The sequence below is a fragment of the Phyllobates terribilis genome, unplaced genomic scaffold (genome assembly GCF_046119375.1).
Source record: "Phyllobates terribilis strain yellow unplaced genomic scaffold, ASM4611937v1 Scaffold_4__5_contigs__length_816908805, whole genome shotgun sequence".
Taxonomy (NCBI): Eukaryota; Metazoa; Chordata; class Amphibia; order Anura; family Dendrobatidae; genus Phyllobates; species Phyllobates terribilis.
In genome coordinates this window covers 803,919,856-803,931,651 of record NW_027362764.1, presented here as the reverse complement: position 1 = coordinate 803,931,651, position 11,796 = coordinate 803,919,856, and the positions used below count along the sequence as shown (strand labels likewise).

The 11,796-nt window shown below is 48.9% G+C and overlaps 1 protein-coding gene across 1 annotated transcript; it reads right to left on the bottom strand.

Annotated features, from left to right (window-relative positions):
• Window positions 1-1,741: 1,741 nt before the first annotated feature.
• On the bottom strand, window positions 1,742-2,128 carry LOC141264581 (histone H2A type 1-like). Its single transcript, XM_073676856.1, has one exon. It carries the CDS (start codon window positions 2,126-2,128, stop codon window positions 1,742-1,744), a length of 387 nt encoding a protein of 128 aa, XP_073532957.1.
• Window positions 2,129-11,796: the final 9,668 nt, after the last annotated feature.

Genomic DNA, 11,796 nt, shown 5'->3' with positions numbered 1-11,796 from the left:
AGCTAGTAAAGGCTATGTATTCAGCTGGGGGCTGATATTAGTAGCCTGGGAAGCTCCGTGGGTATTACCCCCTTCCCAGGCTTCAAACATCTGCCCCAGCCGTCTGCTTAACCTCCGCTAGAGCCAAAAATTAAGGGGAACCCCACGCCAATTTTTTTAATAATAAATCCTTTATTTTAATACTAAATGACAAGTACAGTAACCAACACTATCACTGTACTTCATATATATGTGACTGACATGTTTCTATCTATCTAATCTATGTGTGAAGCTCTATTCTGTCTGTTATAAATTGTCGGGTACCGCTGCTGAATTGCCGGCCGGCTTTTTTAAAGAGACGGTGCATGAAAACACTATTATTTTTTTTGATAAATCCTTTACGCTAAATGACAAGTACAGTAAGCAGCACTTTCACTGTACTTCGTATATATGTGGCTGACATGTTTATATCTATCTAATCTATGTGTGAAGCTCTATTCTTTCGGTTCTAAATTGTCGGGTACAGGTGTATGCCGCTGCTGAATTGCCGGCCGGCTTTTTTAAAGAGACGGTGCATGAAAACACTATTATTTTTTTTGATAAATCCTTTACGCTAAATGACAAGTACAGTAAGCAGCACTTTCACTGTACTTCGTATATATGTGGCTGACATGTTTATATCTATCTAATCTATGTGTGAAGCTCTATTCTTTCGGTTCTAAATTGTCGGGTACCGGTGTATGCCGCTGCTGAATTGCCGGCTTTTCATGTTTCACTGTTGGCACTGTTCCCATGGATTTGGGCAATCACTGTAATGCCACAACCACCATGGCTGTGGCATTACAGTGAGTGGCAGACAATCCCTGCATGATTGGTGCTCTAAATAGCGCCAGACATGCAGGACACGCTTTTGGTGCACGAACAGTTATCGAACATAACCTCGAACAGCCGAATTTTTTGCAAATCGTTCGGGTTCGTCGAACAACTCGAACACCGCCCAAAACAGCTCGAATTTGAGATTGGCGAACAGTTCTAGTCGAACACCGCTCATCTCTAGGTATAACCCCTGCTATTAGTGCTTGGCACAGTGGGTATAATCCCTGCTATTAGTGCCTGGCACAGTGGGTATAACCCCTGCTATTAGTGACGCCTCACTCATCGCCTCAGTCCTCTGATGAAGCCACCCATGGACAAAACATGTCGGGGAGGCTTGGAGTGAACTCTTGATCAGCTGTGATGTTCTTGCAACTGACATCTATAATTATCCTTAGAAAAGCTATCCTAGCTAGTGGACTGCAGACAGCAATCTAGGTAGGAGATATATTCGCTTTAGGAGATTGAGATCCCATAGAGGAATCCACAAGAAATGCTGCACAGCAATATCACCTGGGTTATTTTAATCCTTGTTAAAAATAAGTCGTTTTAATCACATTCTCTCTAAAGTGAGGTCTATAATTTTTGGGTATGACTTTCTACAGTTCTCATACATTAGTGTCCTTTTACACTCCTACCATTCTTTCACACTCCCCAATGCTTTCCCCTCACTTCTTCCCCTGTGTTGCCTTCATACACTTCCCCCCCATATTGTTTCTCACTTCCACCAATAACGCCCCCTATTCCTCCCCCTTTCATAAGGTCCTCACCTTTTCCTTCCCCCATATCCTCTCCCCTGAGATCAGCGGCGCCGGCTCTTGTGGGGACGGTGTGGGTGGCTCTTAGAAGAGCCTTTGGTTGTGTGGATTGAGGAGATCGGCTGCAGCGCTCACTTGCTCTTCTTGCTGCTCTCGCTCTTCTTGGGCAGCAGCACGGCCTGGATGTTGGGCAGGACGCCCCCCTGGGCGATGGTCACCCCACCCATCAGCCTGTTCAGCTCCTCGTCATTGCGCACCGCCAGCTGCAGGTGTCGGGGGATGATGCGGGTCTTCTTGTTGTCCCGAGCGGCATTACCGGCCAATTCCAGGATCTCAGCGGTCAGATACTCCAGCACAGCGGCCAGATAGACCGGAGCGCCGGCGCCCACCCTCTGGGCGTAGTTGCCCTTGCGGAGAAGTCTGTGCACACGGCCCACCGGGAACTGCAGTCCTGCCCGGGATGAGCGGGTCTTGGCCTTAGCCCGGGCCTTTCCTCCTTGTTTGCCGCGTCCAGACATGGTGACGATTAATGCAGAAAATAGTGCGATCACAAGAACGTGCTCCGTAGTGATGGGTAGCTCCTGAACGAGCCGGCTCTAAGAGCCGGCTCTTTATAGTGAATCATATGAGTCGGCTCCTGGCAGGGAGCAAATTGAAATTTAAACGGCTCTTTGCCAGTTCACGTTCCACAGTCAGTCCCCTCTTGCCCCGCCCCTCCCGGCCCCTCCCTCCCCTCTCCCCCCCCCTCTGGCCCGGCCCCTCCCCTCTTGCCCCACCCCTCCCGGTCCCTCCCTCCCCTCTGGCCCCGCCCCTCCCCTCTTGCCCCGCCCCTCCCGGCAGTAGTCACTCTGATCTTATCCAGGAGACTGAGAATGCCTGCTCCTCCTGCTGCCGCACATAGCACTGACTCACAGCCCCGCCCCCTCCAATCTGTGACAAGCAGCAGTCAGGCAGTCAGGCACTTTATTAAAGGAACACTGACATCTGGATTTAGCTTGATTATAGTTATTTACCTCCAGCTTGTAAATCCTCGCTGAGCGAGGGAGAAACAGCGGATGTAAATGTGCGTCCCTTGTTCTCTCTCATTCACTTGAATGGAAGAGAACAAATGATCCAGCGATGCATATGGGCAGGGCAGATAAGGATCTCCTCTGCAAACATACCATCGCTGGATTGAGCATCACTGGATCGCAGGCTCGGTTGCTGCATGGTCCATGCAGTCAGTCAGCGAGCGCTGGCCGACAACATGGTCGCATCCTGTGTGTCTTTTGCTGAATAGGGCTCCGGCACAGGACAACTTCCATGGAAACCCATGTAAACAGTTACATAGGTTTTTATGGAATACCAGCAGGATTGAAGCAGAATTTTTAAAATAAGTATATGTAGAATATACCTATTTTAAAAAGTTCTCTTCAATTAATGGCACTAATGCCCATGTGATCCAACCCCTTTAATGACATTATATTAGTGATGGCAAAAGACATTGGTCCTTGATGGGACACCAAAAAAACAGTCTTTTCCAAAACCGATAATAACAGAAGAAATAAACGGAATCAGTCCATCCAAGCTATGGCACTTAGTTTATCTATCCAATGGGCCCTAAAGACAATTTTAGGCTGCCTTCACACTTTGTGGATTTGCAGCGGAGTTTCCATGCAGATCATCAGCGTGGATATTCCATGGCATTTACAGAAGCCAACAGCGGCAATGGTTTTTATCCAAAACACATTCTCACTTCGTGGAAAAATTCAGAATCTGACATGAGGTGTGAAATTGGCTTCAGCAGCAGCATGTGAATATGTGCCGAATATCCGATATGCGAAATTCATTGCAGTCAATGGACGGGTGAATTCCGCAGCAAATTCCTTATCTAAATCCGCCTGGATGCAGATGCCACAGTTCACACTGCAGTTTTTCTGCAGACTGTTTGCAGCACACAGCCCACAGCGAATTCGCCAAGTGTGAAGGTAGCTTTAACATGTGGCACTGATAATTAGGATCTTGTTGGTATTTTGCATGTTCATTTTGTGTTTGTTAAAGTTTTTACAGCAAATAATATAAAATCTGGTTATTCTGGAAACTATTCTGTTTTATGTCATAAATTGGCAGATGTGGAGATTTTTACTAAAAGGTATACAATCATGGGTTAAAACATACCAGAATTTGGCTTCAAATTTAAAGCCAAACGTAATAGGAAATGAAGAGCCGTTTTCTGAGCCAAAAGAACCGGCTCACCAAAAAATAGCATTTTACCCATCACTAGTGCTCCGCCGCTTTTTATAAGTCGCTTGCCCCGCCCCCTCTCCTGTCATTGGATGAATCTAAAGCTGCCAATGGGGTAGAGACTTGGGGAAACACCAATGAGCTGCAGGGGGCGGAGCTTAGTACAGTTTCAATGGTCACATGGGTTTGTCACCCAATAGAAAACGTTTGTTCTTAAACAGATTGATGTAGTTATGGATTTTTGTATGTCACTTTGTAGATCAGACAGGTTTCCTCTTCTCGGGGATGGAGCTGCCCATTATTGTTATGTCGGGGTAAAAGAGAATATATATATTTGTAACTTTTATACTTTTGTAACTTTTATACGCTTTTTTGCTAATGTACTAACCACCATTTTGTGTCATATAACAATAAGCTTTCCTTGCTACGTAGTGCTCAAATCGAAACTTAAACTAAGATATTTCTAGTGTTGCCAAGACTTATTTCAGAGAAACGAAACAAGATTATAAGCTGACGGCTGCAATATCTGCCCAGAGACTGAGATAAGGAGATGTGGACCAATCAGGAGTGGCCAGACACTGGACTTTCATGGCTTACCCCGCCCCGGACAACCTCTTTCCCCTCCCATTATGTAGTGTATTTAGATTTGTGCATGTAAAAAATAAAGGCAGAACATTGCTGAGGACGTTGACTGTAGTAGTCTTCTGAGCATGCTCTGAGCTTGAACCAGCTTGTTGTCTGACTCATTCTTTGAATGGTTGACCCATGCTCATAGTTTGAATTTGGAGTGACTGGAGGACGAGTGGAATGTCATCACGACCCCCACAAATGGCGCTCAACGTGCGGCGTGGCTAGCGGTACGCCGCCCTCCCGGACCCATATTGCTGATTTCCCTGGTGGTGACCGCGGTGGCTGAATTTGAGGCCTGATCAACCTCCATCGAACACGGTAAGTTGAGATGTATTTTTTATGTTTCACTTGCCTGTGTGTCAGCCGCAGCGGTTCCTGTGGGATTGTCAGGTTGGATCTGGGTGGGTGATCGGTCGAGTGGTGAGACCTTGGGCGTCCCGCACCACGTCCTGAACCAGCAAGTGTTAAAACGAGTGACGTCGCATGCCTGCGCGTGTGTCACACTGTCACAGAATACTGGAGGTAGGGGGCCTAAGCTGACCCTAAGCTGGGGCCCTGACTAATCCCTCATCCTGGAGGTACTGTTAAAGGTACAGAGGTCCAGGCCGCCAGCGTAACCCCTACCTCCTGAGGATCCCTGCACCACAGTAATCTAGTCCTGAGAAGGACCCCGATCACAACAATAGGGAACCAGCAATAATATGCCCACACACAGTATTTAGACGAACGAGACAGTACAAGGGAAAAACCAAAACCACCTTGCATACAACTTCAACAAAACTACAACAGAGGGAACACCAACGGGAAAGGAGATAAATGATAAAGCGAGGAAAGGGAAATAACACTTTCAAATACACTTATCTCAGCAACTCCAAACACCACGATCCGCTCTGTAAGTCAGAATGAAAAGCTTTCACCGACACCTCACAAACAGACCTGCAGGAATATAAAGGAGTCTCACTAACGAAGCATTGATTGCAGCTGGGCGAGGCTGGACCTCAGCTAGCCCAGAGAGAGAGAGAATTAACTCCTTCACTGCCGGGAAAACACAAAGCACCAACAAGTCAGCTGCGAGAAGTCAGGCTGTGTACTCGTGACGATCTTCGTGGCAACACACCCGTGACAGTACCCCCCCTTCTACGAGGGGCCTCCGGACCCTCAGGGCCAGGTTTATCCGGGTGAGTCGTGTGGAAGGCCCGAACTAATCGGTCTGCGTTAATATCCGACGCAGGAACCCACATCCTCTCCTCAGGACCATACCCCTTCCAATGAACCAAGTACTGAAGGGACCGGCGATTAAAGCGTGAATCAATGACCCTCGATACCTGGAACTCCAAGTTACCATTGACAACCACAGGAGGGGGAGGTAAAGGTGACGGTACCACCGGCGCCACATACCTCTTAAGCAATGATCTGTGAAACACGTTGTGAATTTTAAACGTAGGGGGGAGGTCAAGACGGAATGCCACCGGATTAATAACAGAACTGATTCTGTATGGCCCGATGAACCTGGGACCCAGTTTCCAGGAGGGAACCTTAAGTTTAATATTCCTGGTAGACAACCATACCTGATCGTTCACACTTAGGTCCGGACCAGACACTCTCCTCCTATCAGCCATACGTTTGTATCGGTTCCCCATAGTATTCAGATTCTTCAGCACCCCTCTCCATACTGAAGCGAGAGATGAGGAAAATCGTTCCTCCTCCGGAACCCCCGAAGAGCCCCCCCTACTGAAAGTACAAAACTGGGGGTGAAAACCATATGCCCCAAAAAACGGGGACTTACCCGTGGACTCGCTTCGCCTATTATTGAGAGCAAACTCTGCCAGAGGTAGGAAAGAAGCCCAGTCCTCCTGGTTCTCTGACACAAAACACCGAAGATATGTCTCCAAGCTCTGGTTCATACGTTCCGTCTGACCATTGGTCTGAGGATGAAAAGCCGACGAGAATGACAAATGCATCCCCCGCCGTGCACAAAACGCCTTCCAGAACTTGGACACAAACTGAGACCCCCGATCAGACACCACCTCGGAGGGTACCCCGTGAAGCCTCACAATCTCCCCAATGAACACCTGCGCAAGAGTTTTAGCATTAGGGAGAGCCGGAAGAGCGATAAAATGTGCCATCTTGCTGAACCTGTCCACTACAACGAGTATGACCGTTTTACCCGAAGACGGAGGGAGGTCCGTAATAAAGTCCATAGACAGATGAGTCCAAGGACGCTCCGGGATCTTCAAAGGTAAGAGGGCCCCAGACGGACGGGTATGTGAGGTCTTAGAGCGCGCACAAACCCCACAGGACGCGACAAAAGTTACCACCTCTTTATGTAAGTTAGGCCACCAAAACCGACGCGAGAGGAGATCCACAGTTGCTTTACTCCCCGGGTGTCCTGCAAAAACTGAGTTATGGTGTGCCTCGATCACCTTTTGTCGCAACTGATCTGGAACGAACAGTCTCCCCGGAGGTCCAACAGGGGCGTCCCCCTGAGCCTCCAATATCTCCTCCTCCAGCTCAGAGCATACTGCCGAAACCACCACCCCCTCCTGAAGAACAGGAATCGGGTCGTCCGTATTCCCGGCCCCAGGGAAACTACGAGATAAGGCATCCGCCTTTACATTTTTAGACCCAGGACGATATGTAACGACGAAATTAAACCTGGTAAAAAACAATGACCACCTAGCTTGTCTGGGATTCAGACGTTTAGCGGACTCCAGATATAGCAGGTTCTTGTGATCGGTGATGACGGTGACCGGATGAACTGCCCCCTCCAAAAAATGGCGCCACTCCTCAAAAGCTAACTTAATGGCCAGGAGTTCCCTATTGCCGACATCGTAATTCCTCTCAGCGGACGACAATTTTTTAGAGAAAAAGGCGCACGGATGCCACTTACCAGGGGACGAACCCTGTGACAATACTGCTCCCACCCCTACCTCGGAAGCGTCTACCTCAACAAAGAATGGCTGAGACGCATCAGGTTGAATGAGTATGGGTGCCGAGGCAAAACATTTTTTCAAGGAGGAGAATGCTTGACAAGCCTTGTCAGACCACCTAGAAAAATCCGTCCCCTTTTTAGTCATGTCTGTGAGAGGCTTAACCACGGACGAGAAATTACGAATGAACTTCCGGTAATAGTTAGCAAACCCCAGGAAACGTTGTAGTGCCTTAAGATTCTCCGGCCGATCCCACTCAAGAACTGCCCGCACTTTCCCAGGGTCCATACGAAAACCAGACGCAGAAACCAGGAAGCCTAAAAACTGGAGTTCCTGTACGGCGAACACACACTTTTCCCACTTGGCATACAGTTTATTATCCCGCAAGATCTGTAACACCTGTCTAACGTGCTCCTGATGAGACACCAGATCCGGCGAGTAAATTAAGATATCATCCAGATATATGACAACAAACTGTCCCACCAGGTGGCGAAAAATATCATTAACAAAGTGTTGAAACACCGCCGGGGCATTAGTCAGACCGAATGGCATGACAAGGTTCTCATAATGCCCCTCCGGAGTGTTAAAAGCCGTCTTCCACTCATCCCCCTCCTTCATCCTAATCAAATTGTACGCCCCCCTGAGATCCAACTTAGAGAACCATTTGGCGCCCACGATCTGATTAAAGAGATCGGGAATAAGTGGGAGCGGATACGGATCTCGGACCGTAATCCGATTAAGTTCACGGAAATCCAGGCAAGGGCGTAGGCCTCCATCTTTCTTCTTAACAAAGAAGAACCCCGCGGCCACCGGTGAAGATGAAGGTCTAATATGCCCCTTAGCCAGACTTTCAGAAATATAATCCTTCATGGCCTGCCTCTCAGGACCAGAAAGGTTATACAACCTAGCTTTAGGTAACTTGGCCTCAGGGAGCAGTTTTACAGAACAGTCATACTCGCGATGAGGAGGTAGTTCCTGACACCCATTCTCCGAGAATACATCCTCAAAGTCTGCCAGAAATGGAGGTAAGACCCAAGGAGTAACCGCACCGATGACCGTGTTCATGCAGTTTTTATTACAGAATTTACTCCATTGGCTTATCTCTCTGGTTTGCCAATTAATAACAGGGTTATGCTTAGCTAACCAAGGAAGGCCCAACACTATAGGAGTGGGAAGACCCTCCAACACGTAGCAAGACAACAGTTCTTTATGTATTGCCCCCACTTGAAGTTTTACGCCATGCACAGCTTGCAAAAAACTTCCCTGACCGAGAGGCCTGGCATCGATCGAGAATATGGGGATGGGTTTAGCCAACTCACTCAATCGCATACCTTGAACCCGGGCAAACCGAGCATCAACCAGATTAGCCCCGGCCCCACTATCCAGAAGAACAGATATCCTCTCAGTTCTCGTACCCACCACCACCTCCGCCGGTACGAGAAACTGAGACGAACCTAGGGACGAAATACCTACTCCCAGATTGCCGTCCACCACACAACCTGGGATCAACAGTTTTTTCGACGACTCTTTACTCAGCAAGGGACGGGATGGACACCCCCCAATAAAATGTCCCTTTTTCCCGCAGAGGAAACACCTTCCTGTCTTATGGCGCACCACCGGTCCCCTTCCCCGAAATGATGTCCCTCCTAATTGCATAGGCTCCTCCGGACTGACCAGGGGAACCACCATATGAGGGGACCTTGTAAGAGGTGGAGACATTACAGGGGGTAGAGTTATCCCGCACCTCTCCCGAAGCCGTCTGTCAACGCGAATAGCAAGGGCCATAGCGGCTTCCAGTGACGCGGGAGAGTCATACTGTGCCAACACATCCTGTAATTTGTCGGATAAACCATGACAAAACTGGCTCCTAAGAGCCGGGTCATTCCACTGGGTGTCCGTGGCCCACCTACGGAACTCCGAACAGAATTCCTCCGCCGGACGATCTCCCTGCTGAATCCTACGTAACTTAGACTCAGCAAGGGAGATCCGATCTGGGTCATCATACACGAGTCCCAAAGCAGCGAAAAACCTATCCACTGACTGGAGAACTGGGGAGCTAGGGGGAAGAGAGAACGCCCAAGATTGTGGGTCCCCTTGTAGGAGCGAGATGACAATTCCCACCCTTTGTTCTTCACTGCCCGATGACCGAGGCCGCAGCCGAAAGTACAATTTGCATGCCTCCCGGAAAACAAAAAACTTGTCCCGCCCCCCAGTGAACCTGTCAGGGAGAGCTACTTTAGGTTCTGGTCCGGCTTGCTCCAGAGGATGCAAAACCTTGGACCTAACGTCCGCCAGCCCCATGGACAAACTCTGCAACTGCTGAGCTAGACCGGCTACTGGATCCATGGTAGCTGGAGAAAAACTAAGATGGTCGGTGAAAATGTCACACTGTCACAGAATACTGGAGGTAGGGGGCCTAAGCTGACCCTAAGCTGGGGCCCTGACTAATCCCTCATCCTGGAGGTACTGTTAAAGGTACAGAGGTCCAGGCCGCCAGCGTAACCCCTACCTCCTGAGGATCCCTGCACCACAGTAATCTAGTCCTGAGAAGGACCCCGATCACAACAATAGGGAACCAGCAATAATATGCCCACACACAGTATTTAGACGAACGAGACAGTACAAGGGAAAAACCAAAACCACCTTGCATACAACTTCAACAAAACTACAACAGAGGGAACACCAACGGGAAAGGAGATAAATGATAAAGCGAGGAAAGGGAAATAACACTTTCAAATACACTTATCTCAGCAACTCCAAACACCACGATCCGCTCTGTAAGTCAGAATGAAAAGCTTTCACCGACACCTCACAAACAGACCTGCAGGAATATAAAGGAGTCTCACTAACGAAGCATTGATTGCAGCTGGGCGAGGCTGGACCTCAGCTAGCCCAGAGAGAGAGAGAATTAACTCCTTCACTGCCGGGAAAACACAAAGCACCAACAAGTCAGCTGCGAGAAGTCAGGCTGTGTACTCGTGACGATCTTCGTGGCAACACACCCGTGACAGCGTGCTCGTGTGCACACCACCTCCTCCTCCCCCGGTCACTGTACTTTTCTTAGATAGCTGCCTCCCGTAACTGATAGTCAAGGTTACAAAGCATTCCTGAATTGTAGTGTAAGGGAGAAAGAATCTGTGACGAATTGAGGAGTGCTCTTCATCTAACACAGAGACTGCTGTAAAGTCAAGGTTAGGAAACAGTGTATTGAGGTGTCTCTACACTGTTGGGTGGTACCGTGGTAGGAAAGCAGATAGATTGAGGTGTCTCTCTATCTAAACAGTGTATTGAGGTGTCTCTACACTGTCGGGTGGTGCCGTGGTAGGAAAGGAGATAGATTGAGGTGTCTCTCTATCTCATCAGTGTATCGAGGTGTCTCTACACTGACGGGTGGTGACCTGTAGTCAGGGTGCCGTGGTGAGTCGCACTGTAAAGTCGCCATTCAAGGCTAGGAAAGGAGTTAGATTGAGGTGTCTCTCTATCTCATCAGTGTATTGAGGTGTGCTCTACACTGAGGAGTGGCGACCTGTGGACTGCACCAGTGATCTGAGTCGCGACAGATCATTGCATTCTATAAGAAAATGCTGAGTATATTCAAATTTGAAAGATCTCGTAAGTTGTGGAATGCTGCTGTGGGAGTTAAGCCAATTAGTGGAGTTACGGGAAGGCAAGAAGGCAAGAAGAATGTTAGGAATTTGTAGAATATGATAAGCTTATCCAGTACAGGCAGGCTTTAGTCTTCAGTTTAGAAAGAATGTGTTACACAGAAGTTGGGAAAGTTGGGTGAGGATTTCTGCAAGCACATCTTAGAGTAGATGGTGCAGGGGGGAACAGAGAATGCCGAGCCTTTGCTCGGATACATGAAAGCTGCAGAATGTGATTTGTTATGTGACCCTAAATTGGCCGTAACCCCGTTGATGCCTGTCACTACACCGAGCCCTCAGCCACCACCCTATAATGGCGCCGACGCTAAATCATCGGAAGGATGGATGTGTCGTATGTGCTGACAGCAGAACCCGAAGTTCTGCTGTGTCTGTGGGGGGGGGGCCGCCCATGGCACGATGCCCAGCCTGCCTCCAAGAACAATCCCACTCCACCTCCTCCCTCCAACGGCCATCTTGTTACACCTCTTACTTGTTGTGGGAGGCCCGGAAAGCCCCAATCCGGCCTATATCCACTACTAGATCCGTCTGGTGCATATTACCAGCCACCAGCACAGGTGGAAAAGCCCGCAGTCCCAGAGCACCCATCTGAAACTAATGTGACACCCTCTGCTCCAGTCCACGATGCTGAGACGCTTCCCCTGTTTCCTATGGGAGTCACCCACAACCCTGGGGATATCCTCCTCAACTCCCCAGAATTTCAGGCCAGACTGCTCTCCCTCCGCCAACATACTGTTACTC